This window comes from Gymnoscopelus braueri, assembly GCF_963280865.1.
Source record: "Gymnoscopelus braueri genome assembly, chromosome: 20".
Lineage (NCBI taxonomy): Eukaryota > Metazoa > Chordata > Actinopteri > Myctophiformes > Myctophidae > Gymnoscopelus > Gymnoscopelus braueri.
The window spans coordinates 24,389,973-24,407,892 of NC_137622.1; the positions used below are offsets into that span (position 1 = coordinate 24,389,973).

Sequence of the window (17,920 nt, forward strand, 5' to 3'; positions counted from 1 at the left end):
ACAAATAAAGTGTATATATCTATGTTCTGAGGATCAGACAATGTGATTAAGGCATTTGTAATGTAATTAGTGGTAAGCCTACTCCTAAATATGCAAATTAGTGGCCACCATTACAGAAAACTGTTTAGTACTCAAAGGGGTCCACACACCCCCCTTATTTTTTTTCTTTACTACTTATCTGTATATTTAGCTTCCCTAGCACATCTAAAACACAAATGTATATGATCTCATGTACAAGTCCTGGGTAAAGTATCCATTTTAATTTTGTCCCCCTGGTGACCTAAAATACATGGAAGTCAATGGAGTGACATTTTGGTGACATTTGGAAGTTGAATGGCCTAGGAGGGAGGCGTGTCTGAAATGAATATCAAATATCATGAAAATGACCCAAGAAGTGTTTTAAAGTGAGACATCCCTTTAAATGTATTATGAGTGACCAAGGGCAGGAAGGTGCTATACTGTAGCTCAGTGATAGGCATCCCCGTGAGGTGCCATAGTAGTTTGGGTGATATTACTTTGGTTGGACCCAAATGCATGGCTCAGAGGCACTCTGACAGCCAGCCGGCTTGTTCACAATATCTTCATTGTTAATCAAGAAGTCAGAGTGAGTCCAGACGTCATGGTCTCTGTGGTCGATCCAGGAGGACTCCCCATTTGGACATGGATGACTCCTCATGACCTCATCGTAATGACAGAAGCAAACATGGCTGGACGCTATACAGTAAAGTCAAGTGCATTCTCAGTCAAGAGTGCTAGATGGTCCTTCTCCCTCCATGTATAAACATTGCAGAGCTATGAACTTCAACACTGTCCAAATTCCTGTTCTTGGAATTAGACTTGATGAGTTTGCAATAGTCTACTGAAGCTATAATTCCAGATCATGGGTAAACAGCTCTGGTTACGTCCTGTTCGGACACCATCTTTCTAGCCGGACCTGTGGCCTACACTATGGAGTAGCAAGATGTCCTCCACCCGTAGAAGTGTAGTAAGTCAGGCAGACCCAACCAAGAGGAAGACAACGTGCCCGTCTCACTTCAAGGGTTACAATCTTTGTGGCCCAGGTAAAGGAACATCATCAGAGGGCAGCACCAAACATACCTCCACCAAAGAACTACATACACCTGCTCAAGGCATTTCACAAGGCTCAGATTCATCCCCTTCAAGTGGTGAGGTGGTGAGCCAGCTGCACTGTGAAACCATTAGGGAAGCTGCGACAGCAGGATAGATAGAGACCTGATGGGAGAGGTTAGCCTGATCAAGTCTGACTGCCCCTCAAGATGGTGTAGTTCTATGGACGGCAAGAGTGCTCTAGCACTCTTGCCGTCCATTGAGACGGCATGGTTAGGAGGAAATGGAATTCCAAATGAAGATGACAGATTTAAAAAGTAGAGCTGAGACCTGTGTGCAGAATTTAGGATTTTTGTTGTTTGTCCTGCACCTGGACTAATAGATTGGAAGTGCATGCACTACCTCTTCTTCCTCGCCTCTACGCATGCTTGCCACTGCCTACACCCAACCCCCCCCCCAGACATTTCCCTTCTTCAAAGTGCCCCTGTGGGTTTTTCAGTTAGATGTCTTTGAGTCATGCATTTGTTCCCAATCAACCTAATGTAGTGCCACCCTAACTACTGGGGCACCTACCTCACAGGGACACCAATCACTGATCCCTTGAGGCACCCTAACTACTTTAGGCACCTCTCGGGGACACTATTCACAGAGCTCTAGCACCCTCCTGGCCCAGAGTACTTGGTCACCAAGAATACATGATTTAAGTCTATGGAGCGTCATATTTTAGGGGAATTCCGCCTCAAATACCTTGGCTCAGGAACCACACCAAAGTCAGAGTAAACCTGAAAATTACCCCAGAAGTGTTTTAAAGTAAAATACCCATTTAAGTCCATGTAGCATCATATTTTTAGGGGACTTCCGCCCCACTCACCATCAAGATCACCAGACCCAAGTGTCAGTTCTGTGGCTCTAACTCATTCTGGGGGTGAGTTATACAAGGCAGAAATCCCCCATGATAGTCTATTTATGGAATGTCACTCCATTGACTTTTGGTCATCAGGGACCAAATGGATATTTTCTCCATTTTCTCCAGGATTTGTACATGGGATCATCTAAATCTGTGTTTTAGATGTCCAAAAATACACATAAGTAGAAAATAAATGAATTTAATGATTTAAAATGGCCTAGTAGTACCCCATTTTTACCCCAAAATGCCTCTAACAATCACATTTTTCAGAAATCCCACCAGTCTAAAGCCCAAAAGAAATAGGCCACATGAGCGCTATTTGTAAATAGCAGATCTACATAATCCGCAACGCATTGTGAGCTTGTGGATCTGCTATTTACAAAAGAATCTTGGGGAAAAAAAGTAACATTTAGGAATATAACACAAATCTGGTACATGGGTCCCATGGCACAAAAATATTTCCAGTCCACAGACAAATACATATTCATTTGGGGGTCCTTGACTTGAAAATGTTTGAGAACCACTGGTTTAAACAACATTAGGAAAGAAACCAGAAACCGTAACTAACCATTATTTACAAGCCACTTTACAGGAAAAGAAGCCCAAAGTCGCTTATAATAAGCAGACATGGCAACCCTGATATCCGGCTATTCGGCAACTTGTCTCTGAGCGCACAAATAATGTATTATTTCTGTTTCTCGTTGCACATTTTGAAAAGAGTCATTTGTTTGGAAAATACGTATCTCCTTTTGAAATACCTCCAAATACATTATTTATGTGTATACGATTTATGCTGCAAATTCATGTTTTAGTTTGACAGAGCCCTTTATTGCTCCTCAATTTGTCAGTGAATCTACGCATTCTTTTAGGGTACTTACGGTAAACATCAACGTGGACCAATAGGTAACCTCATCACCAGACTTTCCACCAGGGAGAACCAATAGGAAGTTCAAGTTGTCAGCCTAGCTCTTGTACAGTATTATTTATTAATTTTTACATTGAGGCTTACATCATTATCATTACTGTGCACCCTGGCTGTATTTTACCCCCTCTATATTGCAGTGGTGGAAAAAGTACTCACATTTTTTACTTAAGTAAAAGTATCAATTCTGTAAAATAAATTAAAAGAAAATAGTCTAGTAAAGTAAAAAATACCCCACAATTGTACTTAAGTACAGTACTTGAGTAAATGTACATAGTTACTTTACACCACTGTTAATGTGTACCCTGGCTGTACTTCTTCCCCTCTATCTATTCAAGTTATTTTTGCAAGTGCAATATGTCACATTTTAAGCAAGTCTTTTAAATATATAACCGTTTCTTCAAACCCACATATCACAAGAGCATATTATATAAACACAAATCATATTATATTATTAACCACAAGTCATGCTTTTAGGCAGTTGCAGTTTGAAGTATTATTGTTCTGAGTGTCCCAAAATCCCATTATAGACATATGGTTTCATCCATGATCATTAATTCATGTCCATGTCACTGATGCTTCACCGATATGTCGCTCGTCAATTTTTTTTAATCGGTTTTCAAGTTAACCACTTGGGTGAACATTCGGCAAAGATAGAAGATATTTGGTGTAGCTCAAAAACAGGAGGGGCCATAGTATAGCACCCTTGGGAATCCGGTAAACTAAGTATAGGGTTTAAGTGGTTAAGCCCCAGTGTACCCATCTAATGTTGAAACAGTAGGCCTATACGTAGGCTTATACCTGATTTGGTCAAATGTATCAATTTAAAACTATAAAATGTAAAAACTGACAAAACAAGCACTCATTGTTACCAAATAACCTGTGTTTATTTAATTGTGCTAATTAAGTCAGTTACCTAGCCACATAATGTATTGGTACCCACACCGAAATTTTATTTGCCTCGACAAAAAACCATGAGTGCACAAGATTGTTAATACAGTGAGTATGGAAAATACAGTCACTCGTCACTTGAACTTGATAGTACAAACATGAATCAGCAATGTTGGAAGTCAGTATCTCAGATTATATCACAAATGACTACTTCTATTACAATAGATGTAACATTCACAATATTGTTAGGTATGTTAAATTTGTTCAGTGATTGATCTCCCATGTCAAAGACTGACAGTCTGGCTAACAAACTTTATTCAAAGGCAGTAGCTCAGTGTTTGTTTCTAGCAGTAGAGACTATAAAAGGAAGCATTTGTTATGATAGCTGAGCCTAATAGTAAACATATCTGTATCTATACCTCAGTTGTAAATATCTGACATGTAGACAATGTAAGGAAAAAAAAAACTTTCGATAAAATTCCTTGTTGACTTTATGTAAGGCATAGTAGCGATACACAATTGTGTTTCTTTAAAAAAAAAAACTACAAAGATAAAATCATTTGAGAAACCTAAATAAAACAAAATGCTAAAAACTGTACTTTAGTCAGGTCCAAGCTCGACGGTCCTGTCCCTTGTTTGATGAACATGTGGGTAGTGTTGTCAAGCAGTAATGACTCCATGTCACTGCTGCTACTTGCTTTCTTCTCCAGATGTTTGCTTGTAACATTACTCTGTTTTAACAACTGGATTCTGGCTGGTGCAGCTGCTTCTCAAGCCAGAGTTCAATAATCCCCTCCCATAGTTACGTGTAAACAGTTCAGCCATTAAGACCACCTTAAATTATAAATCACTGAGGAACAAAAAAATAAAACTGTAAAAAAAAATAGTAAAAAGAACCTCCCAAATTACAAGGGCTGTCATTAGGACACTGAGGAGATGGGGTTGAGAGGCGAGCCCATTTGTGTCAGCACCTTGTCCAGCCATTGAAGTGGCCCATGCAGGTGCACCTCTATCCAGCAGGGGGTGCTAGTGACGTCCTGCCGATGGTACTCAGCTCCCCAGCCCTGAGAAGAGAATTAACAGAATCATGAGACTGATTATGAAGATGTGTGAGGATATAACACATTTTTATTATACCAGAAAAGCTTTTTCAACGAGCGAGCGGTCCCATCTTTATTTTGACAGACATCAGATTCAGGAAAGCAGAACAGGAGACAATGGCTGCAAGGGCCAATTCTTTTCATTCAAATTAAATCAATCCAATTGACGATAGTATTCCCACAATGGAAACAGGTCCCCAGGACTTTTTTGTGTTATCCTTTTAGCCTTTACTGTAACACGCGCCGTTTAAATTTTTGACTAACAATAAAAAAAAACACATTTACATCATTTACAGCTGAATGAAATCTGACCAGATAAGATGTCCTGTTAACATGCTCCACATAAGTCATCAGAAAGAAGGGTTCTGACATGCAATATACAGAATACAGCACTCTGCTACAGGCAAAAATCAAGTTTTATCCTGCAGTTACCAAATTGAAGAAGGCGAGTCCAGGATGAATGGTATAATATACTGTAGACACATATCAAAAAACACCTGCAGAGCGGAGATTGCATTTCCAACATAATCATATACCCAACGATGATACAATGTACATTTGTAAATATAGTGGTAAGTACCATCAGTTCCCGGTACTTAAAACACGAGCACGACTTGCCGCAACCAAGCCGTGCAACTCAGTCATATTCATATTTTAGAAATCCATACTGCACCAAGCCTGCAAATTCATTTTTGAGTTGTACTAACTTTACGATATACAATATGTGAATGAGTTCACATTTGTTATTTGAAGTGTAGCACCAGTGACAACTAGTGAAAAAGTGAAAAGTATTCTTAATACTGCTCTCTTTAAATTTGCTGACCCTAAGCTTAACACGACTTGACAAATCGAAGGCCGACCAGAGGACATATGCTTTCTTTCATGTGGCTTAACAAACATGCTAAGCTTTGTAATGGTCACGGACCATTCAATAAACAAACTTCAGAACTGCAGTTTTGAATCTGACATAAGGAAAGCTTACGTAAAGCTTTAACGCCATTTCACCCGTTTCCAACTTTCATATTGTGATACATTTCCTTTTGAACCAGGAGATGGGCACGTCTCAGCCTATCAGTGATTGTCTCTTTAAGGTCTGATTTGGGCATTGGCAAGTATCCTGCTTGGATGTCACGTGGAGACATCCACAAAGTACAGAAAATAGGCAGTAACAAATCAAGTTTGCTACAGCATTGCATATTTCTCTCCTCGAATGTTTTCAGAAACACATTTATTCTATTCTATAGCTTTGGAAATAAATACAGTTTGCAACGTGGTCGACCATGTTAATTTACATTCAACAGAGTAACACCACAGTCTAGTGTCTAGCATGGAGACAAAAGAACTGGAGACGGCATCCAAGCATAGCCGGCCATTCATGTCAATTAAACTTAGTGACAAATGAATCATACCCCTATGTAGATTGACAGGTGCATGTCAGGATATTATTAGTTACACTTGGTTAGTAGTAGCACCTGCTGTAATCATGCATTATGTTTTTGTCTGACAGGAATTAAGATTATACTTTTGATATAGAAATACACAAATGTTTTTTTTATTTCTTATTTGGACTATTATTTGGATTATTAGTAGAAAAAAACACAGCTATTGCAGACAGGAGGAAGGTATTGGCAGGATTTGAACCCAAGGCCAGCAGGTGCATACAGCTCTAGAGACGAGCATGCCAGCAACCATACTATTAACAGGCAGGAGACTAGGCTCTTAGCCTGGTATACTTATGGTCTTTTGAAAAACATGCATCTTTTCTTGGTAAGTTTTATGTTCTCTCACTACAGATCCCTGGGCCCCGCAATTGATTAAGAGGACTCCCCTACCTTGACAAAACTCATCCTGATGGTACACATCTTGGTAAGCTCATAGACTGCCTCAAAGCCATGGTTAACTGATTGGGCCAGAAGTTGGGCAAACTCCTGGTTATTAAAGATCTTGAGGCTGCACCCGCTGGGGATCTTGCAGACTGTGGTGGGGTGGAAGCCGTGGTGATAGTTACAGTTACGACTCTGGACAAAGATGCTTGTATCACTGAGGCACTCTGCATACACTTCCCCACCGACATAGTACAGGTGAACTCCTGTTAGGGCAACAAGGACAAGCCAAAAGATGCAATGTATTAATTCTCTTTTTCCTTGGAATATCTGTTACCTTAGAATATCTAGCAAATCTTTGCTTACAAAACATGTCCCTATATTTCTCTTGTGTCACCTGTGACAGATAGATTTAGATCTACCTTTGCCAATGTGTCGGCGGGTGTTCTCAATAGTAGAGTTGCGGTTGACATTGGACAGCAATCCAAGGCAGAAGCGGTTCTTGTTGCTGGAGGGGTCAGTGAAGCCATCCACGAGCACGCTGGTTGACGAGGCGTGGTAAGCCTCACCCACACGATTGTTGAGCTCATAGTAGACGATAGAGCACCAGTGGCTAGGCTCCTCATACTCTACTGGTTGCACATCTGGGGAAGTTAAACAAATAGGTCAAGACAAGAGCAGGCTCGTTGTATAGTTTATATTCACTGACATCCAAGCACACATGAATCTTCTGGAAGAGGGATAACTGGCCAAGTTTTCACACCTAGTCAGCAAAGGAATATGCTTTTTGTTACACAGTGATTCATTATGCAACTCTAGGCAAACAGAAGTACCACAGAGGAATGAGCGGTTCCTTCTCTTTAAATCGATCTGTCACTACATTTCTTTGCTAGTGCACACTTGTCTTAGCCTGGTAAACCCTCCCTCCGGAAATCTAATTTCCATTTGATTTCAGGAGCAGAGATGCTGCTAGCCCTGCGTCCTGCGTCTCTGACGCACATTTTTAATAAAGGACGCATTAAACCAACCATCACAGCGTCCACGGGACGCATACAACCAAAGCGAGCCGCTAGCCACGTAGCCGTGCTCCAAACCGAGCCACGCAGCCGTGCACCACACCGAGCCACGAGCCGCGCCCAAAGCGAGCCGCAAGCCGCGCACCAAACCGAACCGCGAGCCGTGCACCAAACCGAGCCGCGATCCGCGCAGCAAAGTGAGCCGCGAACCAAAGCGACCCGCGAGCGCACACCAAACCGCGAGCCGCGCACCAAACCGACCCGCGAGCCGAAACACCGACGCGTCGTTTTCAGATCGTTATTTTCGGTGCGACACAAGCATAAATCATTTGAAGGGAATCCCACTTTTTAAGAAGAAAACACCAGAGCAATAAATACTGCCGCAAACATCTACTTTTCTTAAACAAATATCTCTGCTCCGTTTACATTCTCTTCCACAAAGTGTTGTTGTTCTTTAGTTCCTATCTATCTCTGCTCCTATGAAGTGTACATTATCTTTTTCATATTATTATTATGAACTTTATATTGTAGTTTGTACCCTGTATTCTGAGTTTGTGACTACAACAAGTAGCAAAATAGAATGTACATTAGGACAGTGGTTCTCAACCTGTGGGTCAGGACCCCCAGGGGGCTCCCCACATGATTTTGGGGGGGGGGGGGTCCCCAGATGACAGTGAAGTCACAATTTAAGGACTTTTAAGATATTTTTAATACCTCAAGAAAGAAAAGAAAAAAGACTATTACTGCATCCAAACTAATCAACAAACTATACTATAAATACGGTAAAAATTGTGAAATAATATAAGAAAGAGGCGATCTACAAGCAAGGCGTTGTGAGCTTGTAGATTAAAAAAAAAAAAAAAACGACCTTGTAGATCTGCTATTTTGACTATGTATCTGTGGAACTGAGTTAAACAAAATTAAATGCCTCAACTCCTAATTCCAAGCGCTTCTCAGGGTGGGGGGTCCCCAGTTCAAATATGATTATTTTGGGGGGTCGCTGCCTGAAAAGATTGAGATCCACTGCATTAGGATATAATGTACACAGTCACACACACATAGAAGATATGGAGATTGGAGATCAAAGAAAACGATAGAAGGGGGGGGGGAGACGTGTAATTGGGGACCCATAAAATGTTTCTGGGACCCATTTGAATGACCACCTGTGGGTCCCGGGACCCATTACATTGAAAACCTAGCAACATCACTGCAGGAGTGAGTCTGGCCTGATCGCCCATTCTGCAATATTGGCTGTGGGCTGGAGTTGGGCGGGAGTAATACCGTTGACTGACAACCCCTTCAGCCAATGATCGTTTTTCCCCTTCAGCCAATCAGCAGTTCACCAGACTAATGTGACGCAACGGGACTTTTGAGACGGCCATGCCCAAAATAGGTTGCCTTATTCGGATACATGCCTGTCACTGCCCGCCCCTGCCGGTTCTCTACATTTGTATTTTTAAATAGGCTCTGTCATGATTAATTGACCACATATATGAAGTTAAATAACTAAATTCTATCCAAACGATATCTTATAAGTAAATTCTGTGCCTCAAAATAGAAGTTTGAGAGCTTTTTGAAGTAAAAAAACAGCGGAGAAAATAGCGTACAGAAAAGATGGCTGCCGTTCGTGTTTTGTCGGCTGCATTCAGGCTGCACTCGGTGCCATTCGGGTTCACTCGAACTCGCCACCTGATTGGCCAACTGTCGCTGTCAATCACAGAACAATGTGCGACGACGCTGATAGGCTCGTCCATTTGGTGTACACAGCCAATATTGCAGAATGGGTGATCAGGCCAGACTCACTCCTGAAATCAAATGGAAATGAGATTTCCGGAGGGAGGGTTAACCAGGCTACACTTGTCTGCCCTTGTCAAAATTTGCCTGAATGCCAACGCTTGGCTCAATTTGTCAGGGATATACCTGATCAACTCAGAACCTCCCTGAAAACAAAGTCTGAGACAGTGATGGCTCCTCACGACAAAGCACAGATAAATCCCCCCCTGCCCCTTTCCAATGGACTATTACTATCTTTGCCAGTAAACAAATGTACACCTCTCAGAGTTAAATATGAATAGTAATTATCACTGAACTAAAGAAAATACCACTAATTCTGAATGTTGCTTCAAGGCCTAGCAGCACCTGCCAATTTGCATGAGAGAGAGCGAGGGGAAGAGAGATGTCCATGTCAGGTCCACCAAGGCCTTTTCCTTGGGAACAGACAATGTGTCACTTTCATCTGATAATTCAAGTACAAGTAAAAGTAGAAAGAAACTGAAAGCAAGAAGTGCTTCTCCTTTCATTGTTCGTATGCTGAAGTTGTATGAATCTGCAGACATAACTTCTGCTGATCATCCCAACTACCTGTCCAATCTCGCCACACCTCCCAAGCAACGCTCCGGCACCTCACACTTTGAAACCCCCTACTCTAGATCAGTGTTTTTTTCCTTGATTTCTGAATCCAAGTACTTCAACTACTACATTTTGCTTAGAAAATATGTGGGGTGGCAGTGGCTCAGAGGTAGAGTGGCCGGTAGAACGGCCCGATGGAAACCGTGAGGTTTCCAGTTAAATCCCGGGCTCCCCCAGAAGAGTTACTGTCGAAGTGTCCTTGAGCAAGACGCTGAACCCCTAATTGCTCCCGATGAGCAGGTTGGTGCCTCCATCTGTGTGTGAATGGGTGAATGTAATGCACAATCTATGTAAAGCGCTTTGGATAAAAGCGCTATATAAATGCACCATTTAAACTATTTATAAAATAACACTTGGGGGGGGGGCTTTCTTTGGATAGTACACAGTGAATACTGACAGGAAACAGAGAGAGACAGGGAGTGACACGCAGCAAAGGCTATCGGGCTCGGGAATCTAACCTACAGCTCGCTGTTAGGCTGCATCAGAGCCTATGTAGTATGCGCCTTAACCACTAGGCCATCGGCGCCCCGTAACACTTTGATTTTGTTGTTTATTTTACTCCATTATCAAAAATGTTTTACTCTGCAACATGTAAAAAACAGTCAGCCCAGACTGCATGGGTAAATAATAGGCTAACATTAAAGGAGTGATTCCCCCCCCATAATTCCGTATATAAGCACTCATGGGATGCCTCTTGTACAATCAAATTACTTGACCAGAGTTAACTGTTTAGTTGTACAATCTAACATTGTTCAGTCCTAGTATAGATCTCAAGCTTACCTCCTCTGGGCATGTTCTGAGGCACTATGCTACCGCTGGTCTCCATGGATTGGCTCTCCGAGCCCAGCTGCTCGTCAGGGGGCATATAGGCAGGGGGTGGGGTGTCAGCTGAGACATTAAAAACAATAGCAGTTAGAGAAGATGAGGACCAGTTGCTGCTGGTGTTGGCAAATGGTCAAACACACACTCTCTTTCTTGCTCCCCTTTTCTGTCTATATACACCGGTATGCATACATACATTATGCCCCCTTTTTACTGTCTCTCATATATGCATACATACACAAGCATGTGTTTATGTGAAGAAGAAAAAAAGAGTCTCTCTCCATCTGTTCCTCACACACACACACCTCCCAGGAGTCAAACAATCATCACAGGATCTGTCTCCGGAAACGGTGTCAGATTTCACATATCCGTCACTTGCTAAAACCACATGCTAAAACCAACCATTCCTGGCAGAGCTGCAACTTGAGATTTCAAACCCATTCTGGACAACAGGAAAAAGACTACTTTCAATTAAATATTAATAAATAAACCACCCCCCAGATGGCAGTGAGAATAAGGCGGTGATTACAGTTCATGAGCTGCTATAATGATGTTTTGGGCTCGTAAGCGCAATTCTGAAGCAAGTACACTGCCATTATAACTTTTGTTCTGTCTGCCTGACTGCCTGAAGCCATTAGATGTGTGCATCAGCAGATCTGTTCTGGCCTCCCACCCACGGATGATCTCAGTTAAAGGTTACTTCCTCTATACATTGACACCATCAGATGAGACGGGAGCAAATTTATTTCTCGAGGGTCAATAATCCATTTTCCTTATATATCTGTTTTATGTCTTCAACTGAGTAAATTGAGTGTTGAGGCTACTTTAGAAAACAGACCACAGGGTTGGAGCCTTTCCACTAGATTAGTAGAAGCCACTAGAAGGCTGCAGTGAGTTGAGAAGCAAGCCTGGATTTGGCGCAAAATGCTTAGTCGGCATTTCCCTCATTTCCCCTTCAGGGATGTGACTTGGTCTGGATGAATATCATAATTCATCTTTTTCATTATATAGCTAGAAAGCCAAGAAGAATAAGTGTCCAATTTGGCAGCACACAAAAAAGCATTTTTTTGCCATTGATCTCATACAAATGGGTGACTGCCCCCTGGTCTAAGAAGTACTCCAATTGAATTTGGGTTCACATTTTGTGTGGCATGTTCATACACAATGTTTTTTTCTGGTGTTTCTTATTCTTTTTTAAGATTTTAAGATTACACTTTGACAAAGTTGCCTTTTAAGTAAGTAAGTAACATTACATCTATATCTTAAATCGTATACTGTACACATAGGACCACAATGGAAATAAGTCCCCGGGACTTTTTTTGTGTTATCCTTTTAGCCCAAATGTATGACTGTACCTCAAGCTGTTTGCATTTCTGTCAAATAAAGTATTCAATCAATCAATCAATATAAAGCATTGATATGTATATATACAGTTGCACATGTTGCATGTGGCATACCTGGGAGCTGGAATGGGCTGGAGGGCCCCGAGCTAGCCGGAGAGTTGGGATAGGTGCCGCTGCTGGCTGGGGAGGGCGGGTAAGGGGAGTTTGGAGAGATGGGAAAGGAGCCCCCACCCCCTCCACCACTGCCGCCGCCGCTGTGTGTGAAGGACTCCGGGAAGGTTGCGTTTAGGGGCATGTGTGTCTCGTTGTGGGTGAGGTTGCGAAACTGTACCAGCAGGCTGTGCTGGGGGTTGAACTCACTGTGACGAGGTACCAGGACAGGAGGGAGCACTGGATGGACAGAGCGAAGACAGTTCATGATTTCATTAACGCCTCCAAGAACAATTTGTGTCTGTCTATAGTATACCTAGTTTAAGAGAGAAATACAGAGATAGAACCGTCATGGTTATCGATAGGAAAAACAATAGGGACATGATTTATGTCAACAACAAAAAAGGATTTAAGCCATTATCTGCATTGGTGAAGACAATGGACCCATTTTCAAGTCCAAACAGCAAAGCATGTATTCTCCAACCTTCACTGTCATACACTGAGTGGCTTTAGGCCTCATAGTCCCAAGGTTGTCCCAGCAAAACCACCCAGTAAGCTAGGACAGTGATATACACGTTTTCTCCTCTGAGCGACATGTGATCCCAAGGCCTTAAAATGGTGAATGGAGAGAGCTAGCGATCCCATGTCAGCAAAGCAGCAGAGGCTGAGGCAGCACCCAAAGTCAGAGAAGCTGTCTTTAAGAGTTACCCTGTGTCTGTGTGTGATGCTGTGTCTAACTGAGAGCAAGACGCAGAAATAGAGTGAGAGAGAAGGATGGTGGTGGGAATATTGTCAAAGTGTGTAGTCAGAGAGGGACTATGCATTTAGCAAGTGACTTTCTGATGCCACACCCCAACTGGAGTGCCCAAGGCATATAATCTAATAAGACTCAAAAAGAGCTAGTGGTATTGATTTTCTGTGCAATGGAGGGGGGGGGGTGCAGAACAGGCCTGTGTGATGACAGCCCTTCCCTCCTGACCTCTGGAGATCTGTTTACCATTTCCACAACCTACTTAGATTTGAGCTCAGGCATGTGCGCACAACTCCGATTTTCACAGCTTATTCCTCCTTTTGTAGTACCATGCAAGTTATTCAATCTCATTGATTATCAGTATTTACTGTTAGACTAGCTTCATTGTAAGTGAAGGTCTGTCGCTTAATTATATTAAAGTCTGATTATGAATGAACAAAAACTAATCATTTTAATAGTAAAGCCTAAAGCCTAGAAGAACTGAACAAAACGGCTGCCAGATTTAACATTTGAGGATGTAAATTTATTCATCTCTTATTCGGATGGAAATGCTGCTTCCATGTTATTTTGTGGCTTTTAGTTTATATAGGAAAGCAGCACCTCTCTTCGTGAAAGCACAATATGGAAAACAAAACAACCCCTCCCAGCACCCTCATTGATATGAGAGCGTCCTCCGATAAGGAATACATACCAGGGCTCTCCACTCGCTTGTAGTGATACGGGTTGATGCAGACTTCCTTCTGTTTGGAGCCGAACGGGTATTCGCAAACCTCCAGCGGCTTGAGCTCGTGGTGGGACTGGAGGTCGGGCCAGCGCCACACGCGGCAGTAGATGACGTGGGGCAGGCCTTTCCTGTGGGACACCTGTAGCCGGCCGTCCAGCGACCTGGGAATGGTCACACATTTGCTGGGCTGTCCGGGGCTGCTCAGGGCCTTCTCGAGGTCCTCCATGGCACCTTTCTTTTTCTTTAGCTTCTTCACCAGCGCGTCCACCGCCTTCTCCGCCCATTTCTCCTCCTCGTCGCCTTGCTTCCAGCCCAGCAGGCGTTTGACCGCCGGGCTGGTGAAGGAGAAGAGGCTGGACATGGTGGTCATGATGGAGATTGTAGTGCAAAAGGAGAAAGGGGGGCTTCCCCAGAAGTCAGACTGTTCTGACCAAGGGGAACGTTGGGTATCTAATCCCAAGGTGCTGCAGCTCACTGGTTACTATCAAAATGGGTGTGTGTCCAACAAAGGAGACTCTGGTTTTGAGTGTGCGACTGTGTGTGTGTGTGTGTGTGTGTGTGTGTGTGTGTGTGTGTGTGTGTGTGTGTGTGTGTGTGTGTGTGTGTGTGTGTGTGTGTGTGTGTGTGTGTGTGTGTGTGTGTGTGTGTGTGTGGGATAGGACGGTACTAGAGATGAGGGGAGGGGGTGTGAGGAGAGGAGACTTTAGCCTTGTGTGACCAAGGACAGGAAGTGAGGGGAGGGAGAGAGGAGGCAGCTAGCAGGACGCAGCTGCTGCTGTTGTACAGGAAGAGCCCCACAGCAAGCTGGCCGGAGCTGGGTCACCACCACTGAGGGGAGGCGGGGAGGTTGGGGGTCAGTCCAGAGGGGTTGAGATCAGGACTGCCGTTTAAAAAAAAAGGCATGCAAACAGCAGGCCCTACAATTCCAGATCAGAATATAGGTGGCTTTTTCACCAATGACTCCCAGCTTCTCTTTGTACCGTCTTGGATCTCCCACCGATGTCCCGAGTTTTAGTCCATGGGCATCCTGTGTAAAGGGTTCAAAAGAGTATAGATTGGGATTAGATACAAGGAAATATATACATTTGTGGTATAGAATGTATTTGTAATCATATTGTTTATTTAAATATTATACAGTATGTAGTAAAATTATTCAACGTAGACTATTCAGACAGCTCTACCTACACACACACACACACAGTCACACACACAAACGACCAGCTCAGTGGCCTTGTGGTTAGAGTGTCTGCCCTGAGATTGGGAGGTCAAGGTTCAGGCCCCGGCCGGGTCATACCAAAGACTATAAAAATGGGACCCAATGCCTTCCTGCCTGGCACTTGCATCAAGGGTTGGATTGGGGGTAAGTCCCTGTGACTTACTAGAACCATGTCCAGCTTTGTACTTGTACATCATGGCTGGGGGATGTACTTGTACTTCAAGGCACCTCAGGCTACAGAAACGAGGGGATAGGATCTTGCCCTATGGGCCACATGGCACAGGAACCATTAGTTCCTAAGGCTACGTACTACTAAACACATTTAATACACAAGACTTGAGTTGTACTGCACCTTGAATTAAAAATAAAAAACTAAATGCTTAGTCCTCCTCCTGACATTTGACTTCTATTTTTGAACCTCTTTGAACTAACGACCACTACTTCATGTAGTCAATATAATCTACGATGTACATAGAATTTTACTCTTTAACTTGCATAACGGTGATATTCTTTTGACTATATTTTGTAACTGCAAATCGTTATTTCACTGGTTTGTTCCTGCTTCATTTACAAAGTTTCAACTTTGGTGGTTGCAAAGTAACGCTCAAACTGAGTGAAGCTATGTGACCGCGCACCAGTTTAGGGAAGGTCTAAGCCCGATATATACCTCGATACAGACGACATAGTAGTAAGCCGAAATTAGCCGATCTACAAGCTCACAATGCACCGTGGACGCGGCATGCTGCGAGCTTGGAGATCTACTTGTAGATCTGCTTCAGATGCCATTCTATCCTGAAGTCAGAGAGCAGATCAGGTTCAATTTGTTGCCGATGATCAAACAGAAGAAGGTTAAGGGGTGTATCTTGATGTGGTTGATGATCATCAATCATTCATGTTCACCTGATTGTGGTTCTGTGTAACTGGCACTTAAGGAAAGATGTCATCACGCATAAATTGGTGTGAGCACATCTCCCATCATGCCGAGTGAAGACTTGGAAATAATTAAACTCACTTTCCATATTATATTTGGTCATATCATATCGTAATTCTGAGACAGGAAATGTGCTGTGTTGAGAGAATTGCATCTCTGACATGCCACAAGGCATGAATGATTTTGTAGCATTCTGTAACAAGTTAATATTAACACTTAAGACCCAATTGAGAGACACTGGTTAGACGAGTAGCACACAGTGGGTTTCAATGGGTTGTTACCTGCCATATTTTCTTAAGTGGGGGGCTACTCACTCAAAACAGTATAGTGGGAGGCAGCAGCGTGAGATCGGACTGAGGGCAGATATTCTACACATAATGTCGTTTTCTGGACCACCGGCGAATGGTCCCAGGTTGTGGTCCCCTGACTTAAGATGACTCATTATGTGATGGGTGGTTGCAGTCCTCTTCAACAAGATAGAAGAACACAATTCTATGTGGCTACAGGCCATGTCTACAGTACACAAGACTCATCCAGCCTACACATGTCAAAGTGTCCCTGAGAAAGACACCTGCAACCTCTACTGCTCCCTGGGTATGTATTAATAGCACCGACTGCTCCTCATAGTTAGGATGGTGAGGATGGGTAAATGCAGTGGATGAATTCCAGGTATGTGCAAATGTACTTGGCAAATACCCCACAACAACTAAAATCATGAACACAATGTTTTGTTTTTGTTGTGCTGTGCAGCCAAACTAATGACCTGACAAACAAACAAGGATGCTAGACAGTCAGCTCTATCACACAGACCATTTGCGAAGGCAAGCCCCAATACATAGCAATGCCAAAATCACAGAAACAAAGCCAAGGTGAGCAATTTTGGGCTGAACTATATTTCATTTTACTGGGGTGACAAGTGGCAACATGAATGAACACAGTATCTATATTGGAAATGCTACAAAAGTGATGTGAGAGCCATACAAAGCACTTTGAGATTTGTTTCAAATGTAAAGTGCTTTATATATAAAAGGTATTATTACAAAGTGAGGTGAGAATAAGAGCCATATGGCAGAGACGAGACGCCTCTCTCTCAAGCATAAATAAACCATATTAGGAATTTTGTCTGCCAGACTAAATCCAATGCAAAACATTCCTACAACCTTCCATTGTAGGTTTACATTACTGTAAGCCTTTCCAACCACATTAGAAAAATGGATGCAGATGTATTAAGTAGACATTTTTGACCCAAGACAAAAAAAATCCAAATCTGATATCTTGTACTAGTGCAATTGTGAATCCCAGACAAGCAGATAAAGACTAAACAGATACAGCAGGACAGACAACCTTCTGTGTCAGTCCCTGCGGCAGCTGTTTAAGGGCTTGTGAGGCCAGTCCGTCGAAAAGGATGTGGCTACAAAGAGCTGCTTCCTCCCTCATCCCATCTCTGACCAGATCCCTCCCTTCTAGCACACAGCTGTCCAGCAGCACTACTCCTGCATCCATGGTTCATTGTTCTACATTCACATGAAAGAAGGCAGGGAAATGTCCCGAGTCCCGACTGCGAGGTATTCAGACCTTTACAACGAATACAGTGTCAGACTATAAATGTTCTAGTGACTCGTGTTTCTCCACCAATGGATTGGGTGTTGCGGCCCAAGAGTAGGTCACGAGATGTCCTGATAGGTTCACGTAACAATTTCAAATAAGGAGTATTGTGTTATTTTAAATTAAAATAACACAATATATTGGGTGACAACTGCAAGAGCAACATGCAATTTGGGTCCCAGTCTCGCCGCCATAAAAGAGCACCTGTCTGCAATTTGCAACTGGACCTAGACAGGTCTTAT

At 42.9% G+C, this 17,920-nt stretch overlaps 1 protein-coding gene across 2 annotated transcripts; it reads right to left on the reverse strand.

The window, feature by feature from the left end:
- Positions 1-3,759: 3,759 nt before the first annotated feature.
- On the reverse strand, positions 3,760-14,296 carry smad5 (SMAD family member 5; the record flags this gene model as incomplete). Of its 2 annotated transcripts, XM_080415459.1 has the most annotated exons (6): positions 3,760-4,852; positions 6,721-6,977; positions 7,134-7,355; positions 10,917-11,024; positions 12,416-12,691; positions 13,894-14,296. In XM_080415459.1, the coding sequence occupies 6 exons, from the start codon at positions 14,294-14,296 to the stop codon at positions 4,709-4,711; spliced, it is 1,410 nt and encodes a 469-aa protein (XP_080271585.1). In that variant the 3' UTR covers positions 3,760-4,708. The 2 variants fall into 2 exon arrangements, with proteins under 2 accessions (XP_080271585.1, XP_080271586.1); XM_080415460.1 differs by lacking the exon at positions 10,917-11,024.
- Positions 14,297-17,920: the final 3,624 nt, after the last annotated feature.